General features: G+C 36.7%; 1 protein-coding gene across 1 annotated transcript; it reads left to right on the top strand.

Moving 5' to 3' along the window:
- Window positions 1-972: 972 nt before the first annotated feature.
- On the top strand, window positions 973-21,882 carry crnkl1 (crooked neck pre-mRNA splicing factor 1). Its single transcript, XM_052012033.1, has 14 exons — window positions 973-1,148; window positions 3,111-3,263; window positions 3,392-3,483; window positions 3,581-3,739; window positions 5,281-5,447; window positions 7,597-7,775; window positions 9,286-9,456; window positions 12,114-12,305; window positions 12,793-12,852; window positions 13,907-13,987; window positions 15,657-15,896; window positions 19,103-19,204; window positions 20,522-20,770; window positions 21,576-21,882. Exons 1-14 carry the CDS (start codon window positions 1,101-1,103, stop codon window positions 21,747-21,749), a joined length of 2,067 nt encoding a protein of 688 aa, XP_051867993.1. The 5' UTR covers window positions 973-1,100; the 3' UTR covers window positions 21,750-21,882.
- Window positions 21,883-26,499: the final 4,617 nt, after the last annotated feature.

Raw genomic sequence — 26,499 nt, 5'->3', positions numbered from 1 at the left:
ACATTTTCTGTCCTGGCTACCTACTGTGGTCTCAGACACACATAATGAGTTGCACACATATCTCACTTGCAAAATTCTGTAACATTTTTAAGCCAGTTAATTGGTTTGTATCTAAAAAAATGCATCTCCAATCACAAAGACAGAAAAAACCTCTGCACAGTGGTTCCTTAACTTGTTTCTTCTGTTGAGAGACATCTATTTGCCTGTTCTGGATATCATGCTTTCTGTCAATTCTGAAATTCCCTGAGACAATCTGCCAGCATATTACGCAGAAATTAGTGTAAGTATATCTTGGAGCAAACAAGAAAAGCCTGGAGATTTTGATGGCAGAGGAGAAGGAACAGGATTGATAAATTGTTTACTGTGCTTAATAGTTGAAGATTAAAATGAATCTATTTCAATACATTTTGTTAATGCAAAACAACCCAGTGATGTACTTTATTTCAATTATTCCACAAGCTGGAAATAAAAATGTTTCTCCACTTTCTGCTGGTGGAAAATAACTCTGTAATGTATTCTAATTCAGAAGCTTAACAACATCCTACTTTGATGGTTAAAAAAAACCTTAAAGTTTTATTTGTGGAAAACACACTGAAATGTATTATATTTCAATAGGCAATAATATTATAACTCCGGAGGCTGAAAAAAAATTCATTTGTACAAATATTTTTTCGGTGGAATACATTGTATAACATTTTGACAAATGAGATTGCCCAAAGATACAAATTGACGGGTGATTCTCACCTTCCTCCATATAATTTCATTTCTCCTTGCACAGAAAATATTAAAAAGTTACCTTAACCGACTGCAAGCCTTTGAAACCTGTTACTTGAACAGTAAAACAGCAGAAGGTAACGCCGCCTTTCACCCGTTGCTGCAACAAGCCCTCAGTTTGGCGATGCCGAACGTCGATGTCATAGCAACCGGCGTCACCATCACGTGGGCGCGCCGTCGGGTCGGAGGTGACGACGTGCCGCCTGGCTGTGTGCTGGGAATGTTTACAGGAGGCTTCTCTTTGGCCGTGGAATAATTGTGTTGTGGAGGGTTTTATTTTAATTAACTTTAATCGGACAGCGAGGGGGCCGCAATCACAGTGAGACATGGCGTCGACAGCGGCCGGGAAGCAGCGGATACCTAAAGTGGCGAAGGTAACCGAGCCTCTCGGGCAAGATGTCAAGGCCTTGGGGTGGTGGTGGAGGGTGCGAGTGGAGGGACGCCAGGGCTGGGACTGGGGTCACCCGGACAGACCGGGGCAGCTGGGGCTGTGCTCCAGAGAGCGGACGAGGTTGTGAACAGATTTGACAGGGCTTGTGAAAGGTGCAGGCGGATCAGTAAATTCCGAGTGGCGGAAGGGTCGAGAACCAAAAGGGCAGCTTTAAGGCGGTGGGCAAAGGAGGCGTCAGGATTGTTATTCACTTATATTTCCGAAAGGGCGGTGAACCAAATTCAAAAAGGAATTTGGTAAATACTTAGAGAGAAACTGCAGGGCAACATTGAGGAGGAGCGGGGAATGGGACTAACTTGAAGGGCCGAATGACTTCCTGTGCTGAAATAATTCTATAATTCTTGTGTGGGATGCAGTTGAACTCTCCAGAAAATCCAGCCGTGAACCTTTTTTTTTCTAGGACTGTGGTAGTAGATGTTTGGTCTTGGAATAAAAGGCCAGATATTTACATTTTTGTTTAAATTTTCATTTTGTGACTCAGAGGATTTCTGACATTTGCAGTAATGTAGCTATCAAAAGAGAGATTTGCATTTCTGCAGTGCGTTTTTTGACATCAGGGCATCTTAAACAGTTCTATGGTCATTGAAGCACTCTTGGTATGTGGTAAACTAAGTCACTTGTTACACCTGGAACCTTGAGGTTACCAGTGCAAAGCAAGTTGTCTTGTGTAGTCTCTTGTATCATTCTGATGTCTATGACATAACTTTTAAGGGAATGCAGGATTGTGAATAGCTATCAAAAGATCTAATTTATTATTCAGTGACTATTGTAATTGAACTTTAGAGAGATTTAAAAATTGCTGCTTAAGTTTCTTATATGAAAACAAATGTGCATTGCTGACTCGTTAAATATCTGTCTCTGTCTTGTTAAGTATCTTGAACAACTCTATAAAGTGTCTGGTGTGGCATCTCTCAAAAGGCCAAAAGATCAATCCTGTGTCCTCTGGCTTGCTGCTTTAGCCCATCTCGGTGATTGAACTACATGCAGTACTTCAGATGCGATCTAATTGAAGCACTGCACAGCTTCTGTATTATGGTTGAGAACTTGAACAATTTATTTGTGCTGTAACCTACAGCATTTATATAACATTGTCCCATTTGGCTTCATGGAACTGTTATCAAACAAAACTTTACACCAAACCTTGTGAGATACTAGAAGAGATGATCAAAAGTTTAAGAAAGATCCTAAAAGGAGAGAGAGAGAGAGAGAGAGGCAATGAAGTTGTGCAGGGAATTCCCAGTAAAATCATTACAATTTATTTCTCACGATGTAAAACACTGATTTTGCAGGGAAGCATTGCATTATCAACTCTCAGTGATTCTCTTTGTAATAGCACAAAGACGATTGGGATAAGCAAGACGAGGTAGATTGTATGCAATGGGTGCAAAGAGTATAGAGGAATTTTGGATATCAGTGAAGAGAAAACAGACATTGTAGCTTTAGAGTATAGCTGGAATAAATAATATTGGAATGTTAGGTTGTAATGTAATCTTGTATTTTAAAAACTATGCATTCATTATTCCTACACTCTCAGTAACATTTATAAATTGCTGTTTCTTTTTTCGTCATTGCATCATTCTTTGCTGTATCGGATTTTGTAATTTAAGGTGGCATTTTAAATACAGTTATATTTAGTTTACATTGTATAAATTCCTTTTATGTTCTCAATTTTTCAAATATGGCCAATGGTATGAAAATTTGAGCATGCATTAAAAAATGCCATTTGTATTAGAGATAAAGATGGTAGCTAAATAATGCCCTGTCATAGATTCAACATTAAGCTCAGTTATTGCAGTAAAAAGATTTGATTTTGTTTTGACAAATGCATCAAGTATATCTGTTTAGAAAAAGAGCCACATTTGACTTAGTTTACTTTTATTCACAGGTGAAAAATAAAGCACCTGCTGAATTACAAATTACAGCTGAACAACTGTTGAGAGAAGCAAAAGAAAGGGAACTTGAACTCCTTCCACCACCACCTACTCAAAAGATCACTGATGAGGAGGAACTGAATGACTACAAGCTAAGAAAAAGAAAAGTAAGTACATTGTTCAGAAAAAGTTAATCTTTCCTTTTCATTTATCGTACTAGTGTAACAAATCAAGATTGTTGCCTATGCAGCATAAGTGGCATACTATTTTTTAATTTGCTGCTGTTTTGAAATAGACTTTTGAAGACAATATACGGAAAAATCGAACTGTTATTAGCAACTGGATCAAATATGCACAATGGGAGGAGAGCCTAAAAGAAATACAGCGGTAAACACTTTAAGAAAATAGAATATAATTCATTCAGAAATATAGTTTTCAGAGTACATTATTTTAGTTTTCATACATCTGTTTGTATCCACTGAAGGGCACGTTCAATTTACGAACGTGCATTAGATGTCGATCACAGAAATGTCACCCTGTGGTTGAAGTATGCGGAAATGGAGATGAAGAACAGACAGATTAATCATGCCCGCAATATCTGGGATCGAGCAATTACCATTCTGCCTAGGGTCAATCAGTTTTGGTAAGTTGACTAATGGTCAGCAATCTTTTATTTTTCTAGGTTTTCATTTCATTTCAAAACCTACTGCACGTTCTCAAGCTTGGAGTAGAATTATTGTTGGCATGGTCTTCATTTGCTATAAATGTTTCATTGACTAATTGTGATTAAAGCACTTTTGTTTTAGTATTGTCTGTGAATCAGTGTTTTCTGAATTTACAGACATGCTCACAACATTTGACACTGAAGTGTCATACACTTCATGTTCTTCATGACACTATGTTCACTCATCACTTCATCTGCTAATGGAACCATCATGTACGCCTTTATTGCCTGTAGACTTCACAATTCCATTGAAATCCTGTCTGGCTTCCCACTCTCTACTCTCCAAAACTCCACTGTCCTAACTTTCATCAAGTTTTGTTTGCCTTTCACTTCTGTGCTTATTTCCTATATTTACTTCTGATTAAACAACAACTCTGTTTTTAAATTCTCTTTTTCACTTTTAGATTTCTCCGTGGTCCTGCAGCTCCTTTTTCTCTCACTCTCTCTAGTAGTACAAGCCTCTGAGATATCTGTTCTCTACCATTTCTGGCTTCATTTATCCCAGAGTTTAATCACTCCACCATTAGCAAACACTACAAGTGGCCCAAATTAACTTCCTAAAGCTCTCCTTCTCTCCATCCTGAAAATACTCCATAACCAACCTCCTTGACCAAACCTTTGGTCATCTGCCCTAACATCATGTGACTTGCTTAATTTTTGTTTAATAAGACTCCTATGAAGTACCTTGGGATGTTTTGTTATGTTAAAACTGCTGTTATTAATATAATTACTTCTATTTTCTAATTGTTTAAACACTTCAAAAATTCAGTGGAAGTCAATTACGCTCATTAATTGAACCATTTTCCACTTCAATGCTTTGCTGCACCTTTAATTATGTGTATTTGAATGCAAAGTATATTTGGGATTAATATAATATTGGTCGCATTTGATTAATATTATATTTGTTCTTTAAAATCCCTACTGAAGAGCATTTAAAGACAATACTAATGCTTATGTTTCCATGACCAATTAATGAATTCCCATCTGTTTCTGTCAGTTTAATTTTTTGGGGGGTGGGGGTTTGGGGGGGTGTAAAAGTCTAAAAACATCAGTTCTTTTCAGCTCGGAATTACCTTACAGATTGAAATCGTGTTTTTTGAGGTCTTTTCCTAATTTAAAGATAGAAATCCCTTCCTTTATCTTCCTGCCTACAACCTACAGCCTTTACCATCAAAATTATCAAATGACATTTTCTGCTCTGTGCTGATATCCTTTGAAGCTGCCTCTGGGTCTGGATCTGAGTGGTATTTTCTCAACTTGATTTACACAAACTTCACTTACACAATGACATGGCTCATTTTGGAACTGGGTTGCAACCTCAGAAATCACCCAGTGGTGCTAGTTTTAATTAATAGGGGTCATTTAAAAATTCATTACTGTGTGTACGTATGTCCCTAGAATAAATCAGAATGGTATACATTTGTTGTATGCACATACTATATTCTGTTTGCTTTTGCTAGGTATAAATATACCTACATGGAGGAAATGCTAGGGAACGTTGCAGGAGCAAGACAGGTGTTTGAACGCTGGATGGAATGGCAACCTGACGAACAAGCGTGGCACTCCTATATTAATTTTGAACTCCGATACAAGGAAATCGAAAGAGCCCGACTGGTTTATGAGAAGTATATCCTTCTAAAATAAGATTTCCTTGAAGTGAGGTATTTTGCTTTTTGTAAATTACTCATATTCACAAAACTAACAGGGAAGTTCAGAGATCTGAGATTTGGTCCTTGCAATAATTGACTTGCCAGATAAACTCAGGTCTTCCAGCAATTGAAACCATTGATTAACTGGTATAATTGTTGCTGCAGTTAGAATGACAGCATTGTGAGGGAGAATTTTACTTACCTTGTTTTACTTATTGAGTTTTTTTCCTGTGTGGTTAATGGGAGCTAATAGATGCTGCCACAAAGACTCCATATTTTTGTGAGTTGCTGGAGGAAAACACTATAAGTGTACTTTTGAGGTCAAAGGTCTTAAGACAACATAAACAGAAAATTCTCGAAGCACTTAGCACATCAAGTGGCATCTGTGGAGAAACAAGTTGTCAGCATTTCGGGTCATAGACTCTTCATCAGAACTAAAAGTAAGAAAACAAGTGAGTTTAATTTGCAGAGAGGGGGAGGTTGGAACAGATAACAGGGTGTCCACCTGGGTACCACTCTAAATCGTGCCAAAATGTTGTTGCTAACATATTTAAAAATTGAACTATCAGAATATCTTATAAAGGTACCAGACTGTTTCCAGAAAAACCTTCGCTTTTGAATTTTCCATTGAGTTTTTCTGGTCTTGCATAAATGCTGAGTAACCTCACTTATGAATGTAAATGGGACTTTTGCTTCTGACCACATAATACTAGGAACGTGAAAACAGTTCCAAGGAATTATTTAGCCATAGTGTTGCTTTGTAGGTGATTCAAGTGTTTTAGAATTTTCTGACCTGGCACCTCCTGTTGAAGTGCCTCTTGTTATTCCTTCCTCTTCCAGTGTTGTGTAGAACAAATGAATGTCCGTTTAAAAAAACTAATTTCAGCTAATTACTCCTTCTGAACTCGGATTAAAGTGCAACAAATTCAAGTGCACTTAACTGAATTAGGCCTAAGTGTAATGCAGAATCTCCATTTAAAAAAAATAAATTGAAAAATTCCAAGGAAGTTTGTCATCAGACTCCAGAAGCCTATTAATATTATTTGGTGATTACAGACTGTACTGCTTCTGTATCTATGGGCATGTATGAAGGTTAACCAGTCTAGAAGATTCATGTGAACTGTGGGTGCTTGGGGAGGTACATGTGGGCATAAATTCTGTAAATAATTGAAGCACTATTATGCTGCGGTTTCATTGAAGCTTTCTGAGAAATTCCGGACAAGTTTGTCCATGCTTCATTTGCTCGTTAACCTAGATAGTTAAATATTGAGGATTTGATGGCTTAGAATAAAACACATGTTGTACAGATCAAACATTCCAGTTTTAAAATAGGCTCCAGCATTTTGTATAATCGGTGTTCCCTATTTGTACCACAAATCACTTTTGAATTGGAGTCATAGTTGTATAGCAAGGAAACAAGTCCTTCAGCCCAAATTGTCCATGCTGACCAAAATGCCGATCTATGCTAATCCTGTTTGCCTGCATTTGGCCCTTATCCCTCTAAACCTTTCCTATCTGTGTACCTATTTATACATCCTTTAAACGTTGTAATTGTACCTGCCTCTATCAGCTCCTCTGGCAGCTCATTCCATATAACCGTGACCCTCTGTGGGGAAAAACCTGCCCCTCATGTCTCCGTTAAATCTGTACCCTCTCACCTTAAACCTGTGCCCTCTAGTTTTAGAGTCCTTTACCCTGGGAAAAAGACAGTGATTATTTACCCTTTTTGAGCCCTTCATAATTTTATAAACCTCTATAAGGACACCCCTCACCCTCCTTCACTCCAGGGAAAACAGTTTCAGCCTATGCAGTCAGGATTTAAAAGGTTGTTTGAGAAGCACAACTATAGTAAATTGGAGTGCAGGATGTGGATTTGTACTCAAGGATTCCTAATGATAAATAGCAGTTTTCAATTCCTGCTGCATGCAGGATAGGCTTAAACCACCAATGGTCACTAAGGCAACCTTCACTTACTATGTCGCAAACAGCTAAAGATCAACATTGGTAAAAGTGTTGGAGCAGATTTCTTTTGACTGAAGATCATATGAAAAAAATGGTTATTTCTCTGTAGTCACTTGTGGGCAGAGTTATTTTTATGCAGTTTTGTTCTCCTTAATTCTTCTGCACTTGTGTTTATCCATCCTGATGTTAAGAACTGGATTAAGTATGCCCGGTTTGAAGAAAAGCACTCATACATTGGACATGCACGGAAAGTGTATGAAAGAGGAGTGGAGTTTTATGGGGAAGACCACATGGATGAACAGCTCTTTGTAGCATTTGCAAAGTTTGAAGAAAAGCAGAAAGAAGTAAGAAATCACAGAATTTAATTTTTATCTACTTGTTTTCAAGACGAGTTCAAAATACTTAACCACATTCAATATTGATATAAGAGTTTGAGTCATGACCAAACGATTGTGTGATTCTCCTGAATTTGAATCATGCAACTATCTGATTGGTGAAAATATCATGATGCAGCAAACGTTACTGAGAAATAAACAATATTACATTTTCTTTCCCCAGGTAGGCCTGAAACCAGGTTTTTAATCTTTTCCAATCATGATCCCTTACAATTGTAGTTAAAACATCAAGATTTTCATAGTTCTTCATAAATTCTGTCATTCATAATTAACGTTTTATTTGTTGCTTAGCATTACATTTACTCTTTTTTTGGAAAGGAACTGAGTTTCGTTATAAAAGCAATTTATTTGCTATTTAAACCCATACTATTCTTATTGTATCCAATTCCAGATAATTACTCACAATCATGAACATTTTCTTAATGTGCTTTTAGGCAGGAGGTATATACATATTCAGATACAAAATGAATATTAGAGTGAAATAATAAATATTCCAGCTGGGACTTTATGTAGTGCAATAAACACTAAAGGGACTTGTTGCTAAAATTGTGGAATAAAGCTATGTGTTCATATAATACAATCTTATATAGGGGATAGTTACTAAACAAGCAGGGATGATTTCAGGAAGTGGTGATACACTCATTTCACAAAATGTTCCTAGTATTCTGTATTTAAAAATATATTTGATTTTAGCTTTGTAGTTCTCCAAGTAGTGCACTCATACTGTGAGTTTTTATCTTTATAATTCCTTCATAATATCTTGACAACTGGCAATTTCAAACTATTCCATTGTTAATTGTCACACAAGAGGACAATTCAAATATATGTTTGCTTTTAGCTGAAAGCTGTAATCATATGGAATACTAGCATCAGAAGCTAGATGCATAAGTCGATAACATATAACAATATTACTCAGTTCAGGACTTCAGCTGTGCCAGCCAGGATTTCTGTTTCGTGGTGAGTTAGGTGAATGCAATCAGACCAATGGCAAGGTGGCAGTGCAAAGTACTGTTACCAAGAATTGCTGTTCCCTTTATAGTTAGCCAGAGATATCTACCTAAAATTGTGTACTTGCTGTCATCAAGCAAGTACAAAATAAGGTTCAGTTGTAATTCCTTGTACAATGAAATAAGTATCGATCCCTTCATTTAAAAAAAAGGAATAAGAAATTGAAACAGTGTGCTGTATTGTTAACAACAAATTTTGTGTTCAGAAAATATTTCATCATTTTGAAATCAGGTTTGATTAAACCATAGTTTTCATGAAATGTTATAAAAGTAATGGTATTGTATGAAATGGCTATTTGTATAATATCAGTAATATTAGCAATTATGCAATGATCAAACTGTAAAATACTTACTAGGCCTCCACTGAAAAATGTTAGTCTCACTTTTATTGCTGTTGATCTAAATACTTTACTTGTATTTTTACTTACTGCTGAGAGTTTGTTCATTTCCAGTTTGATCGAGTGAGGGTGATCTACAAATATGCGCTCGATAGAATTGCCAAAAGTCAGGCCCAAGAGCTCTTCAAAAACTACACTGTATTTGAGAAAAAATTTGGGGACAGAAGAGGTATTGAAGATGTTATTGTCAGCAAAAGACGCTTTCAGTATGAAGAGGAAGTCAAGGTACAATTAATTTTACCTATTGGATTTTGCGAAAATGGTACATTTTTACTCTACTAGGAGCTGGCACAGAATCCTTCTGTGCTGTAACAATTCAGTGATTCTGTGTCGTTCCAAAATGCAAATAAAAGTATGCAATCCAATAGGAAATTTAGGAGAACCTTACTTGGAGAGTGGCTAGCATGTTGGAATCAATGATGCATTCAGTGAACTATCAGTTTATGATGGTGTAGCACTAGTTTGGTATAAGGTGAAGAATATGTGTTTGCTTCTGCTATTTTCCTGTTTTTTTTGTGACATTTGGTTGAAAATACAGGCTACTTTAGCATGCAAGTCACCAAATCTACTACAGCAATAAAATAGCATAGATACCAGATATTTGAAATAAAAGCAGAGGTACTCAGTGGGTCATCCATGGAGAGAAAAACAGGGTTATTGTTTTGAGTATGAAAGGTTATTGGCATTGCTGCACTTTTTGTGTTTGTTTCATCCATTTTTATATTGCTGAGCTTGTGGTATCCAGCTCTAGGCTCATTTCCCTGAGTAAAATAAATTAACAAATTAACATTTTGTTTCAGAGAAATATCTAAACTATTAATAGAATACAAACGTGAGGAAATTATTCTAGATCTTTATAAATCACTAGTTAGACCTCAGCTAAGGTGAGAGTTCAGTACCACACATTAACAGACAGGTCAAGGTTTTGGAGAACGTGTAGAAGAGGTACTGGAATGGGAATGCGGCTGTGAGGCATCAATTATTGGTATTGGTTTATTATTGTCAGGTCAATTCATTACACAGTGCAGTTACATTGCGTTAGTAAAGTTTAATTTTAAAAGTGTAGAACGATTATAGTATGGGTAATGAGTAGATCTGTAGAGAGCAGCTTGCAACGTGTCGCCACGCTCCGGCGCCATCTATGTGCTTACACGGAGTAATGGGGAAAAGACGAGGTTGTTCTTAGAACAGAGATTTGGTATTTCAAATATTAATTGTTTTAATAGAGTGAATAAGGAGAAACTCTAGTCATCAAAGGATTGACCAAAGGACATATATTTAAGGTAACAGGCAAAGAGCCAGAGGCAAAATAAAGATTAAAAAGGATGCCCAGTGAGATGCATGATTTGGCATGTGCTGCCTGAGAGGGTGGTGGAAGCAAAATCATTAGTAATAGCCAAAAGAGAATGAGAAAAATATTTGAAAGGGATAAATTAGAGCTAAAAGAGCAGAGGAGTGAGATTAATTGGATAGTTCTGCCCAATAGCTGGCAGAGGCATGATGGGCCAAATAGTCTCCCCTTTCTGGATTCTAAAAACAAAATATTCCAGAAATGGGAAATAAAATCTATGTGGAACATTTTCATTTCAAACAAAAACACTGATTGTTGTAGTGGGGAGCTATGAATTTGTTGCAGATAAATGAGCTAGGATTGGCTGAATGGGATTCTTCATTTTTCTTGTGATCTTTTATATAGCATTTAAAGTCATCTTGAATTTAGGAATATTATTTCAGTTTGACCATCTGATATAAAAATGATTTCATGTCCTTTGTCGATGCATATTTCATCTGAATTGAATTTCTTTAATGATACTGGCAAATTAAAAGTTTTATGAAAACAAAATAGGTGGTCTTGGCTAAATGGAACACCATATTGCTTCAAAAAACGTAATAATCAATCACACAAAGTATTTGCAGTGGCATAGATTTTTTCCTGAAAACAATTAAACCAAAACTCTGCCATACTCCCATTTTTAGAACATGTTAATGTGATATCATTGGCTGAAATGGTTAGGCAGTTTAATCTGTTCTTTAGTATTTGATTAGAGTTTGTTAATAGTGGACGTAATGAATTAGTTTATAGAATTGCTTGACAAGCATCTATTAAAGAAAGACTGACTAGGTTGTGTAGTTGAATAAAGTCAATTGATTGTATATGTATTCTGAATGTTCAGTGATAGTTTGCATTAATCGTCCTTCTGAAGTAACTTTCTGTAAATTATAATTCCTGGCAATGGGAATTCGTGTTACCTATAGCTCAGAGAAGCTGTGATTACATATGGGCTGTTGCTTGGCATGGGCCAGAAAGCTAAACGGCTTTTAAAAAAAACTATTAATGCCTATGCTGAAATTGACTGACAACTGTGTGGTTTTAAATAGCTTATAGTACCTGTACATCAATGCCAAAATCCCATGTGTTGTGATGCCTTAGAAGCTTTCTGTCAGTGTATTTTAAAATGTAATTATTTTACATGGTTTCTGTCATTTGTACACAATCTATATGGAAAGCATAGCTCCTGTGGAGGACCAGTCTTCTAATACAGAAATTTTCTTCTCGCACTATACGATGAATGTAACGTGGTGTGTGCCCGTTTTGAAAGCCTCTTCCATTCCTACATTTTGAGCTCTTATTTTTCTCCCATCCAGGACCTCGTGTAGATTTTTAATGAGGCTCAATGACCATTATGCAGCTAAGAACATGTGAAAAGAAGAGGTGTCAAATGTGTGCATGCTTATGTAATAGCTAATTGTGCTTCCATGGATAATGTATGAGGAAAAAAGTGTGCTTCAGATTACAAACAAAAATTGGTACAAAATGAATTTAAAGGAACCTGTCTACCTCAATATATTTTGTATAATTTAGTATCTTATTTTTCTGAAAGGCTAATCCACATAATTATGATGCCTGGTTTGACTACCTCCGCTTGGTTGAGAGCGACGGAGATCCTGAAACTGTACGTGAAGTGTATGAGCGTGCAATAGCCAATGTTCCACCCATTCAGGAAAAGCGACATTGGAGGAGATACATTTACTTATGGATTAACTATTCTTTGTTTGAAGAATTGGAGGCAAAGGTACATATGTGACAGGAATGCAGTGTACGGGCAAATAATTTTACGTAAAAATACATTGCAGCTTGTTTGCCTAGATTTCCTGTTTTGTGGTCCTCTCAGATTTCTGCACATAATAATGGATGGATAATCTGCTCATCCTGTAATCCATTATAGGAATATTTTGTTTTGATGGAATAAAAATTGAGTGATTTCTTTGTTTTTTGTTTGTCTCGAGGCATCTGATTTTTAAATTCACTTAATACGTACAGTAGTGGAATTTAAATTGTTAGTAGCAGGGAATATTGTTCCTTTTTTGCAATTACTATAGAACTAATCAAATCTGCTTCTTTAAAAAAAAGTACCCAACCCAACAGTTTTGGTTGAAAGGCTTTCTAAGGTAAAATTAAGTTCCATTTTTTTTCTGTTGTATTCTGCTTAGTCTGTGTATATTTTGTGTCCTTTGTGCATTATTGAAAATTCTGTAACTTCAGTATACTTTCCTGAACAGGATCCAGAGAAGACTAGGCAAGTTTATCAAGCATGTTTGGAACTCATCCCCCATAAGAAGGTACAGTTGTATAGTCCTAAGCTAATGAAAGTAATTCTGGTGTCCATACAGTTGATTTCTCTCCATATAATTATGGAAAGAAAATACTTTGCTTTGAACTTCGGAGCATACAGACCTGTAGAATACTTCAGTAATTTGACTCTAGAAAGTGCCTAATATTAGCTTGAGCTCATTGGCAGCATTTCATTCTTAATCATAAAGTAATGAATAACTAATCCAGAATGTTATTTTAGTATAGTAATGTCAGAGTTGCTATCTTGGGCATTGAATGTTAAAACTAGGCCATGCCTGTCTTCTTGGGTAACTACAGATGATCCAGTGGTGCTATTTGATGAAGAGCAGGAAAGCTCCATCAATCTCCTGGTCATTTGTTATGTAGGTTGAGGAATAAATTAGAAAGAACTTTGTTTATCTTACCTTTTATGTATGGAAAATGATTGCACATTTTCGAACAATATTTTTAAAATGTATTAATGGTTGTATTCCAATGTGTATAGGTGCTCTAGGACACCCAGAAATCATGAAAAGCCATATACACATTTGTTTGTTCTCTTCTACCCTCTTCTATGTTTGTTGCAAGTTTTATTCTGGAACTGAATGTAACATTGTCTGATACAAGGCATTTATGTTTATGTCCGAAGTTTGATAGAAGTTGTGTGTAGCTCTCTAATTTCCAAATAACAAAGTAATTTTCCCTTTACAGAAATTCTGCAATACTCTGTGATTCTCTTTTTTAATGATCTCTGGTGTCCTTTTGAGGGAATCAATAATTATAGAAATTCCTCTACAAAGTGTAGAGTTTTGCTGTTGATCTCAAATTTTGGAAGAAGCTGTAATGGTAACTATATTTATAGAAATAATTACAACAATAACTAAATTTGAACAGAAAAATAAGCCATTTAAAAGTGGCTGGTGAAAGTCTTTGTACATGGTGAACTTCAGTTATTAAGCAAATGTTTGTCTCTCCAACCTAACATTGCTTGCTTTTATTTACTTTGGAGCAATCTGTTCAACTAATTCACCATTACCTTTTGATCATGGTATTTTATTCTAGTTCACATTTGCCAAATTGTGGCTGCTATATGCACAGTTTGAAGTTCGTCAGAAAAATCTACCTCTTGCCAGACGGGCTTTGGTAAGTAACTATATTTATGCTTCCACTTTTATTTTAATTATTCTACTGAGTATAATTGTTAAATTACACATTTTTTACTGTTTCATTATGCTTTTCTTAGAATTTCAAACATCTCAGTTTAACAGTAGCTAGGTGGCAAGGCAATTGATAGATTTTGTTGACAAAATTGCTGCTTGTTTTCATCAGCTTTGTCGTTGTGCGGTTCCACAGGTCCTAGGCTCCCTCTGTTACAAGGCTCACAAGGATGCATTTGCAAGGGATGAAATTATTTCTGTGGGATAGAGGGTAGCAAATGTGACCCACTATTTAAAAATGGGAGGAGAGGAAACAGGGAGCTGCTGACCTGTTAGCTTAATGTCAGTAATAGAGGAAATGCTGGAATATGCAATGAATAATGACAGAATACCTTGAAAAGAATAATAGGATAAAATCTGGATATATGAAAGAAAAATCATCTTTGATTAATTTGCTGGTGCTCTTTAAGAATGTGACTAGTAAGGGATCCTAGTGATCTTATCTGAGAAAGGATAGTCTTGCCACGCGTAGTGCAGCAGAGATTCACTATACCAATTGCAGGAATGGTGGGTGCACTGTGTGAGGCAAGATTGATTAGACTCTGCCTGTATTGTGCAAGGTTTAGAAGAATGAGAGGAAATCTCATTGAAACAACATTTTTTATAGGGCTTGTTAAGCTTGATGCATGGAGGATGTTTCCCCTGGTTGAGGAGTCTGGAACCAGGGGTCCAGGGGTTACAGTAAAAAGGGGAAGGCTTTGTAGGACTGAGATGAAGAATAATCCTTTCACTCAGAGGGCAGTGAATCTTTGGCATATCTCTTCCCCCTCCCCCCCCCCCCACCCCCATGGCAGTATGAGAAAGTTCAGTTGCTCATTCAAAATAGAGATCAATTGATTAATGGATAATAAGAGATATGGGGAAGGTGCTGGAAAATGGCACTGATCTTTTGATCAGTTATGAGCTTGAGGAATGGCAGAGCAGGTTCAAAGAGCCAGATGGCCTACTCCTACTCCGGCTTCTATTTCTCATGCTCTTTTGTTATGTTGCCCAATCCTCATCTGATATCTACATATTCAGACACCCTTACAGCTGGTGTCACTAGATAACATATAGAGGAAGGAATACATTTTAATTTTTGCTTGATTAACCTGGGGTGCTGAAGCAATTTGACTCGGTATTACTGCCACCCTGGCTGATGTCAGCTTAACTCAGTACAAATAAGAAATGAATCACTTATGTTCCTTTGCTCTGTAAGGGTCAGTCTCTTAGTAGACTAAGCTGCAGAATCATGTGGGAGCGAAGTACAATATTCTGCCACTGTCAAACCAGAAAATGCTGGAGTACACAACATCTTAAAAAAAGAGTGGGGAAAAATAATGCAGAACTCTTCATTAGAAACCTATTGTTTTTTTTGTCCTAAATGTCACCTAAAGAGCCTGCAGTATTTTTTTGTATTTTCTTTTTATTCCCATTCAAATGAAGGTTAACTTAACCTCGCCCTATGCCCACCACTCCATAGATATTTTATGTTGTTGAGAGGCTGACACTTAGTCACCAGTGGCCTATCAAGTGAAGCAGATTTCTTATTATTTGTTCAAGATATTATTATTTGTTAATATATGCCCTGAAGTTATTTTTCTGTGCACTTTCAGGGGACTGGCATAGGAAAATGTCCAAAGAATAAACTGTTCAAAGGGTACATTGAACTAGAGCTCCAGCTTCGTGAGTTTGACCGGTGTAGGAAACTCTATGAGAAATACTTGGAATTTTCCCCAGAGAATTGCACCACTTGGATCAAATTTGCTGAATTAGAGACCATCCTTGGTGATGTTGAGCGTGCTCGTGCAATCTATGAGCTGGCAATTGGTCAACCTAGACTCGATATGCCAGAGGTAAGAGTTCTGCATAATCATCAGTAATTTTTACAAGCAATATTGCCTGAAATATACAGGGCATTTGATAAAGCTTGTTATATGAAACATCATATGGATAAGGATTTAAAGATCAGGTGAGGAATCAGGTGGTTTGCTCATCAGTCGTAATAGAAAATGATGTAATCCATCTTAACTACATTATTTAAAGCATCGAATCACTTCATGGAAGTAGAGCAGAAGATTTTTTTCTCTATTTTATGTCTAATATTTTGTTACATTTTTAACTTCTTAACGTGTATTAAATCAGACTCAAATTTAATTGTCATGCATGACATTTTCCATCTATCTGACAAATGATCGTTGTCTCAAGTTTAAAAGAATTGAGACTTTAATGAAATGTAAATAATTCTATGATGCTTTTAAAAAGAGACTTCATGGAATCTCATATCTGTACACATTCCATGTCTGAAAACTAACCTGTCACCTAAATCTTAAATTTTCTCACTAATGTATGAAATTCCCTATTTAAGACTAATTTCACATGCATAAGATGATAAAGATTATGTTGTGCAAGCTTAGAACAGTATTTGTCTATAATGATGTGCCTATTATGGCAAGGTAATCATTTTCATTTTAAACAAAAGATAGAATCAACTTTACTGTGCTATAGTGTTCTATGTTCCCAGTCAAATATTTCCCAGCAGGTTGCTTGTATTTCATCTCACGATTCTTCAAATAATGGTAATCACAGCACAATAGAAACATAGTCATCCATTGTACTAATCCTTTACTCTAATCCAGGCAGTTTTTCTGCACCCTTTCCAAAGCCTCCACATCCACTATTTATTTTTCCACAGATGCTGCCTGACCTGCTGTGAACTTTCAGCATCTTCTATTTGTGTTTCAGATTTCTGCAGTTTCTCCTTTGTTTACTTTTACACTATGCAGCCCACTTCACCACCACAATATGTCCCAGGACTTGGTACCCGGTGGAAGACTTTCGAAGTACGGGCTGTCTTGTATCTGGACAGCCAGCGCCTCTTTCCCAGGGCACCAGTGCTCAATACAAGCGGGCATGGCTTTAAAGTAATGGGTGGGAAGTTCAAGGGAGATATCAAAGGAAGGTTTTTTTTACCCAGAGAGTGGTTGGTGCATGGAATGCGCTGCCTGGGGCAGTGGTGGAGGCAGATACATTGGTCAAATTCAAGAGATTACTAGATAAGCATATGGAGGAATTTAAAATAGAGGGATATGTGGGAGGAAGGGGTTAGATAGTCTTAGGTGAGGTTTAAAGGTCGGCACAATATTGTGGGCTGAAGGACCTGTATTGTGCTGTACTGTTCTATGTTCTACTGAAGCTATCAAATCTAGTTACATTTTCCTGCATTCTTTTTGTTTTCAAATTTAAATCTCTCTTAATTGGTTGTTTTATCTTGGTAACACATTATGATGCATTTCTACTAAGAGTAATGAATGAAATCTTAAAATTTTCTCTGCTCTTTGAATTTCCACTCCAATTCATTTGCAAATTGCCATAAGTAATGTTTGTTATGAACCAGCACAATCAAACCACACTTCACAATATAACTTTGTTTTAAATTTTACTTTACAAAAATATTCCTTGATTTACTAAAGAGTAAGCTGGTGCACTTAGATTTATTAAATGAGTTTCACAAAATAAACCAGCAGCCTATAAGTATTCTAATATTTATTAACATTTTCAAAAAATATATAGAATCATAGCCAGTAGTCGGGCTTCAGGTTATATTAAAAGATTACTCTCAAAAATTTTCAAAATAGCCAAAGTTCATCATGCCCTTCCCTTCCCTTTCTGCATTTCAAAGAGACCATTCCCTTCATGACTCTGTGGTCTGCTTTTCTGTCTCTACCAACACCTGCCCTTTCCATAGCACTTTCTCATGTAACAGCAGGAGGTGCAGCACTTGTTCATTCACCCCTTCCCTCCCCACCACACATAGACCTAAACAGTACTTCCAAGTGAAGCAGTGATTCACTGGTGGTACTTCTGATCTAATATACTGTATTCATTGCTCAGGATGTGGTCTCCTCTACATTGGAAAAACCAGACACAGAACAGATGACTGCTTTGCAGAGCACATGCTCTCAGTTCGCAGGAGGGATGCTGAGCTTCCAGTTGCCTGGCACTTTAATTCTCCATCCCACTCCCACTCTGATATGTCTGTCTGTGGCCTCCTGCACTGTTATAACATGGCAATGTAAGCTTGAGGAACAACACCTCATCTTCCACATGTGCACATTGCAGCTTTCCGGACTCTCTCAAATTCCTAAACCTTGCCTAAATCGTGTTCTATTTTTGTATCAGAAGTGGACATTTCCTGCAACTCTGAATTTAACAGCTTTTATGTTCCTTTTGTGTTCTCTTCCCTCATTAACCTATCAAGCAGGTAAATTAAGAAGCATATCTCCATTAAAACCCTGGCCACATGCTATTAGAGATATACCCTTTGTCCTATCCGTCCCTTTCCCTCCCTCTTTGCAGTTTAAAATTTTCTCTTTTTATCAGTTCTGATTAAAGTGTCTTCAACCTGAATATTAACTCTACTTCTTCCACAGTTGCTGCCTGACCTGCTGAGTGTTTCCAGTATGGTCTGTTTTCATAACAGAAACTTGTGTTTTCTTGATGATGGGGATGTGAATAGTTTTATGGGAGGGGCAGGTTTCCGTTGCAATTGTTTAAACTACGTTAAGTATCATAACTTGTAGTGCAGTTTGCAATGTGATTGGGGAAAAAAAATTTGCAAGTGGTGTTGAGAGGGGTGGAATTCTTCAATGGTTCAACCTCATTCTTATGTTAATTTTACGAGTTTGTTCAATTTTCTGATCATTTAAAAAGAGCTCTCTCTTACTCTCTTCATGATCTTGAGAACTATTAATTATATTTGCATTTCTGCAGCAAAAAAACAATTTTGGATCCTTGACTGTTCTCATTTTTGGGTTATTTTATGGTGAACATACAATGTATTTCTACAAAGGCTAAAATTCCTCCCATAAAACTGTGTTGAGATGGCTTTTTTTTTAAATATAGTGTGGTCTTGGACATAGCCACCTTTTATTTTGTTTTAGGTTATAAGAATACCAAGCCTTTCTGCAGCCTGCAATTTGGATGTTATGTTATCAACTTCTAAAGTAAAAACAAAATCATCTACAGGTTAGATAATTTTGTGGAATTCACTATTTTCCAGGTGCTGTGGAAGTCCTACATTGACTTTGAAATTGAACAGGAAGAATATGAAAGGACGAGAAACCTTTACCGACGCCTACTTCAACGCACTCAACATGTTAAAGTGAGCTATTGTTATTAAGAAAAACAACTTTTGGCAGTTAACAACTATGCAGGTTCCAAAGATGCTTAGTACTTAGAATAATTGATCTGTTATGTGCCAGTGAAAAATACTTGCAATGTCCAAGCTTTTAATTTATTATTGTGTCACAACTGTCACAAACCAGCAACAAAAGAAACACACTGAGCATGATTCAGTGTTAAAAACTATTTTATTAATCACTACTTATGGTAATACGTAAAATAAAAGTTAAAAAAAATGTTAGTATGTTAGAATTCAAGAATGTTAAACCTCGAACGTTAATCCCAAAACTAAACTCTTCGTGTGTGTGTGTGACAAAGTCCAAAACTCCCAGTTCCTGAATGGTTCTTAAAGTTCAGTTCCACAAGCCATAAGGTGAAACATGAGCAAGGGCTTCTTCAACAACCACCGTTGTCTGAAGATAAGATGTAGATGTAGAAAAACATAGAGAGAGTACATACGAAATCCAAATGTTCCACGATGGAACCCAAACGACACTTCAGTGTTTACTCGGTAGTGACTTGCTCACCCCGAAAAGCATCCGAACCGTGGTCGTCCACACACAAATACCTGTTTCCTTCTACAGGTCAGCAACAAAGTGAACTCCACCGGATTACTTCCAACTTCCATACATGGATTTCAGTGGCAAACACAGTTATTGTTTCTCATCCATCGATAGAGAAAACAAGCAGGCTGGTGTCTCTCTCCCTTCTCTCTCTCTCTTCTTCTTCTTCTAACTTCTTCAACAACGTCATTACGTCCTTTATCTTCTATTGACGTAAGCACGCCCCACACACACATACACACACACTCTCTATCTTAAAGGGACTTTCACTGAGTCCGTAACACAACATTCAACAGTAACACATCTTACGAAAATGCATGATTTCAGAAATGTTGATCATAGAAGTTCCCATGCAATAGCTGTAACAAAAAAAGTTTCTAATTATGTTAATTGTTGATGCGATAATTCACAAATTTTGTTAGGTCTTAAAAGATTTAGGATAAAGCGATAGCTGTTTTTGTTTCCTGGATATCAAATTAAAGCCTCAGTATATCATTAATATTGATAAGTGAATGACTTGTAATCTAGTTTTGCTTTTTAAACGAGTACAAACTTCTGAGGATTTGACTCCATTTGAATGTGATTGTTAATTATCACTATAATTCTCTGTTACTACTTCTCTGCTGAATCACCTGTTTCTCAATATAAATATTGTGCAAAACTGACGTGGAAGTAATTATCCACGCACTTACATACCTGTGTGATTTGAACTTCCATATCTTTCTTTTCAATAGGTGTGGATTAGTTATGTTCAGTTTGAACTTTCCGTGGATGCGCCTGAGCGCATATCTAGATGTCGACAAATCTATGAGGATGCCAACAGATCTTTGCGAAATTGTGAGGAGAAAGAAGAGCGACTCATGTTCTTGGAGTCTTGGAGGGACTTTGAGACCGAATTTGGCACAGAATCTTCACAAAACAGAGTTCGAAAACTCATGCCAGAACGCGTCAAGAAGAGGAGAAAGTTGCAAACAGAAGATGGGGTAAGAATACCTTTCAAAACAGACGAAGTTACGTTTACTAAAATAACAAATTATTGGTGGGAGAATGTGCAGTCATCTTTAACATTTATCCTTTTGGCAGTTAACTAATAGCCATTTACATTCTTAAACATATCTTTTAAAGTAATGTGGAAAACTATCATATTGATAAATATTGGATAATATGAAGTGCACATTAAAAGCATTTTATTTTCTCATGAAAATACACTTGAAATTTTATTGGCCATTTACCCATCTTATTCTTCAACAAAATTTGAACAAATTTGGCTTCTTCTGGAGTACAAATGACTTGTGACAATATTTGAATATATAATTTAGCTGCAGTTAAAACTTAAAACCTATATTTGTCAAATAGTTGGCATGAACAATTTTTTTGACTTTTGCTAATACACCATTTGCAAGCTGCTTATAAGGATTTACACTTGATTCTCATCTGTTCGCACTCTTTTGGATATTCTCTTTGTTGTTTGATCCAAGAAATTAACCACTCACTCACATCGGCCAGCTCGTGGTTTATTGAACTGTGCACTGGAGGGTCTTCCCTTTTTTTCCCACTTGGTTGATGATTCAAATCCCTAAGTTTTTCCCATTAACTGTTATGGATCTACAAATGTAGGTTTATCTTGCTTGCTGATTTGGTTGTTGGAGCTGCTTAATTCTAGGAAGACTTAACTACATTTTAAAAACAAAATACAGCAGTTAGATTATTTGAAATCCTCATTGCAGAAGTATGATGAATCTGTGGCTTCAGTAAATAATATCTCCCAATTATTTTCTTAACTTACAGTCAGATGCTGGCTGGGAAGAATATTACGACTACATTTTCCCAGAAGATGCTGCCAATCAGCCAAACCTCAAGCTGCTTGCTATGGCTAAGCTCTGGAAGAAGCAACTGCAGGAGGAGAAAGAATCGGAGGAGGACCCTGACAAAAATACAGATAAGACTGAGAGTGAATCCTGATGACTGGGCAACCTTTTTTAGATACTTCAATTTTATTGAACTTCTTTGGAACTTTTTTTTGAACTTGCTCCTTTTTGTACAATATGTGAACAGCTGGAGCTGTCTGTAGTGCTTATTAAATAGGTTTTTGTAATTTGTGGGTTTTTTTTGGCATTCCTTATGCTATTGTCATGATTTCACACCATTATCCTCAGCTGAGCTCAGAATTACTTAAGTACCTAGTTTGATTAAGTCATACCTCCTCCATACAACTAATTCAGTTGTTCTCTCAAGATGACTTTCTAACTATCCAACAAAGGTGTTTAGTATTATTTTCTTTTAACATATAAATGACAACACAGTATCGATACTGTTAAGCTCTAGGCTATTTACAAATAAAGTTGGCCATTATTTGTTACCTTTGTTGGGAAGTTGTATGGTGGAAATTATGTGATGCTCCTCAGACAACTGTTTCCCCACCTTTTCTGAATGAAAGCTCACTTGTTTAGGCTTGATATTAACATAACAATAATTCATTGGTACCTGTATATGCACATATAATTTCAGACTCTAATGTATCAAAGTTACCTTTGCCTGTTCCATGCAGTCTGCACCATCTTACTCTGAACCCTAGTGCATTTTACACTATAATGTCAACAGCAAGATGTACAGAAATCATTGTGCACATTCAGTTTGTTCTGAAGTGTGGATTGTTACAAGTTCTTTATAGGTGGCTCCTGATAATTAAGAGGCTGGAGAGGGCAGAGTGACTCTCTCTGGTTGCATATAAATGCCAACATTTAGTCCTTTAACAGGCCAAAATTTTTGGTATCCATGTTCCTGAAAGTACCACTCTCAAGAGTGAATATTTTTGTAGGACTGGGAAGTTCACAATTCTGCATCCTCTTATTTCTGCAAGGGGTCCAGTACCCAGATGAAAAGTTGAATCTGAAAATAATGATTTAATTTCTTAAGTGCTTCAGTGTAATCAATGAATTCTCCAAGAAATTACATTATTTTCTTCTCATTGTTCACATTGTATTGACAGCAAGGAAAACTCTGTGAGGCCTTCTTTCTCGAGCTTGGTGATTTGGAGCTCCAATATCCAAGTAAAAGCATCATTTGCCCTTCTTGCACCATATTGCAGTATGTTTGTGACAGTTTCTTGTAATCATTAACTTGCTGCAATGAAAAGACTAAAAATTTCTACCAAACAGTTAAAATTAGAAACTTCTCAGTTGCTTGATTTGTCAAAGCAATGTTATATACTTGAACAAATCTTTGATATTCTCTTTGAGTTCAACAAGAGGGATTTAACTCTTTTGCCCATGAAAGCCATCTAATCTCACTATGTATAAAGGGAGTATTGCATCTTTATAATTCAACCAAAAGTCGTTTGTTAGTTGATCATTTTTCATGTAATTTAGTTTTAAGCCTTTTGAATTTTTTTTACCTTCCATTCATGAATCATAGCAGAATCAGGTTAATTATCACTGACATATGTCATGAAATTTGTTGTTTTGTGGCAGCAGTACAGTGCAAGACATAAATGAAATACTACTCATTGGGAAGCTTTTTATTTCAAGTGGTATTAAAATTTCTGTTTCTACCCATTGTAGAAGTTGTGCCATCACATGCAGCAAGATTTCCAATTGGCAGACTATTAACAGTAAAGTAAGCATCCACTTAAAATGTTTGCAGACATTAGCTCAGTTTCATAATTGTAGCACAAGTGTACAAGAAACTCAGCCTCTTTTCCCAACAGCTGTCATGAAAAAATTCTAACAATTTTTCAATCTTTTTTTCACATCTTTCTGCCACTTTGTTTATTTGGATCTTCATTGTATTGTTCAATGGTGGAACACTCTTGGGATCTGCAGATGTCTAACAATTTCAGTATGAGCCAATCGTATATGTTTTACTTTTGTGATTAAAAGTGAACACAGAAAACAAGCTTCAATGATCTGTGCAACACTCTCCACTTTGGTTTATTTCCTATCGCAATTTGTCTTTTTCTTAATCTCTGTCTCTAGTTTTAGAGTGTCAGTTTTCCAGGTGTCTTTTAATTCGCTTGACCTCATTTCACCAGAGATGACGTACTCACGTAAATCCTAGTCCTAGATATCTCTCTCTTTTGTGGGCAGGGGTTCATTTGTAAAAAGCCTTATAGCCATGTTGAAATTATAGAGATGCACAGTATTCTAAAATTGACAGTATCTGAACACTTCTTGTGGTTTAGGAATGCACTTCAAAGACAGTTAAACCCTCTGAAATGCCCCAAGATGGTAAATCCAAGATATTCTTGCCTCAAACTTCTGTTTGGTACATTTAGTTCCCTGGCTCCAGGGCTAAATTTGAATTCACAGGCTCCACAGCACTCCATCACATGTTGAGTCAAGTCTTCATTATTTTCTTCATTTGCAGCTTTGACAGCACTGCTCCATGTCCTCATCTTCTACATGTATTAATAACATAAATGAAGTATTTTGGCCTATTGGGTTCATCCTTTTAGTCCCATTACCTTTGTTTGCCCACCTTTCTCTGCACCCCTGCAATTTATTCTCTCTCAGACATGCCCATGACTCCTGTTTGTTTTTACCTTTGTGTCGGTTAGTGGCTCCTGTAGCTAAATAATCCACCAGCATGCCTTTACGACATGGGGAAAAAAATCAGAGCACTTGGAAGAGAACATGCAATCTCTATAGCCAGCACGTGAGCTGTGCTTCTGGCTGACGGTGGCACAGGCTGCTACCTTTAAGGAGTTGGGGTCGTCCAAGGATCTGTGGGAATGCTAGCAGTCGTACAGCCAGGGTTGCTTGTGTAGCAAGTGTAGACTGGTTTATCTTCTTTGGGTAAACTTTCAAACTAAATTACTTCTATCATTAGAGCTTCTTGGACTTTAGCATCCCAGGTTGGAAGATATCTTTATTAGTCACATGTAGATCAAAACACACAGTGAAATGCATCCTTTTGCATAGAGTGTTCTGGGGGCAGCCCGCAAGTATCGCCACGTTTCTGGCGCCAACATAGCATGCCCACAACTTCCTAACCTGTACCTCTTTGGAATGTGGAAGGAAACCAGAACACCCAGAGGAAACCCACGCAGACACAGGGAGAACATACAAACTCCTTACAGACAGTGGCCAGAATTGAACCTGGGTCACTGGCGCTGTAAAGCGTTACACTAACCGCTGCACTACTGTACCTTGTTATAAATGACGCTAAGCAGAAGAATTTGTACATCTCTACTCCAAGATAACCTCAGACATTAAAATTAGATCCTTTTTATCTTCAGTCAGAAGCTATGTTAACGTGGTCTGGAATCCAACGTAGCAATTTTTGCATGCCACTTTCAGCCACTTTCTTCTGAAGGCAACCACACTTTGAAATGTTCCAAGAGTGCCCATCAACAGGTTCTCCTCAGAACAATTTCCTGGGAATAGCTCTAAAGGAGTGTATGGTCAAACTTCAAAAGTGCTGTGATTAAAATCTCGCAATAGTTATGATCACAATCCACTCCAGAAAGATTTTTAGATGCTTAATACTTATCCCAAACAGTGCAACATGTCTGAATTTCTGAACCCCTGGAGCAGGTAAGTTTAATTTTGTTATCAAAAGCCTTTGAAGCACTTTTACAATGTTCCAAATCAGCTCGTCAGGTGAGTCGGGAGCACTGGCAATAAATAACCTCTGGTTTAATATAGCTGCAAGAAGTGGTGGTGGAAGCAAAGAGCTGTTGGTGTGGAACATGTGGGCAACATATCTAACGAGCCTGGAGTAAAGAGTGGGCAGCCGAATCATATGGTGCAATATCACTTTTGGTGGATTGAACCATATCTTTTAAGGGAAAAAAAATGACCATGCTGTAATATGGCCATAAAATCTTAATGTTTGCAGGAAATACAAACCAGTAAAATTCCTTATAAAATGCATATAACTTTGGACAAATACAGGCTGATCACTGGGAGATGCAGAATTGAAATGCTATTCTAGTACCATTAGCATGGATAAGTTTATGACATCATGTGCCAAAAATGCTAAGGTTTTAAAGATAAACCATTAAATGAAGAATGAATAAGAAGCAAAGATTGCTGTTGTAAAAACCATTACAAACAGTTAGCAATAAGTATTGTTTAGAGCAGAAATATTTGCTTCCCATGATTATCTGCTTAACTTAATTGAAATTATAATCAGAATCCTAAAACAGGCATGTGGTAATATAATTTCTATGAAGTATTGGAATTTGCAGCTCATCAGCATAAAATGATTTTAATGTTGGCTGTACATTGCGAAATTGGTGTTTCTGTGTGGATCCTGAATGGAAATTATTCATCCCTGTTTGTGTCAAATAACTTCAGGCAGCATCTTGTCAACAGTTTGACGGTTGAGTCAGCTGCATGTGCCGTTTTGATCTAAGCTGCTTACAGTGTTTGGAAATTTATAACTTGCAAATAATTCATTTGGGTACCCTGCTGTCAATTATCAGCAGTTGGTTAGTTTAGCCATCTGATAGTGGGTGTTCCAAGTTCAGGGGTGTTATATAGTTGGGAGTCATAATTGAATCAGCAGATCTATCAGGCAATGGTTATTTTTGATTTATGGCTTTAATCATTCTTGTACTGTTTCTTAAAATGTCTTATCCGACATGAGCAATGTTGATATTTGGAGGTGGTTGAGGCAGCTATATTAGACTCAATTTGCTATTTTCATGCTGATTTGGGAGGGTACTGTGAACTGTATGCAAATGCTAGGATTGTAAAAGTCTTTCTGT

Source organism: Pristis pectinata, chromosome 3, assembly GCF_009764475.1.
Source record: "Pristis pectinata isolate sPriPec2 chromosome 3, sPriPec2.1.pri, whole genome shotgun sequence".
NCBI classification, from domain to species: domain Eukaryota; kingdom Metazoa; phylum Chordata; class Chondrichthyes; order Rhinopristiformes; family Pristidae; genus Pristis; species Pristis pectinata.
The sequence above is the reverse complement of the archived record's forward strand: the minus strand, read 5'-3'. Positions and strand labels throughout refer to the sequence as shown.

What these genes read in the sequence shown, in the direction of transcription:
- crnkl1 (XM_052012033.1), top strand. Translation starts at nt 1,101, where the DNA reads ATGGCGTCGACAGCGGCCGGGAAGCAGCGGATACCTAAAGTGGCGAAG. An exon ending in CCTAGGGTCAATCAGTTTTG is followed by an intron (nt 3,740 to 5,280) that starts GTAAGTTGACTA and finishes TGCTTTTGCTAG; the next exon opens with GTATAAATATACCTACATGG. An exon ending in AGTTGCAAACAGAAGATGGG is followed by an intron (nt 20,771 to 21,575) that starts GTAAGAATACCT and finishes CTTAACTTACAG; the next exon opens with TCAGATGCTGGCTGGGAAGA.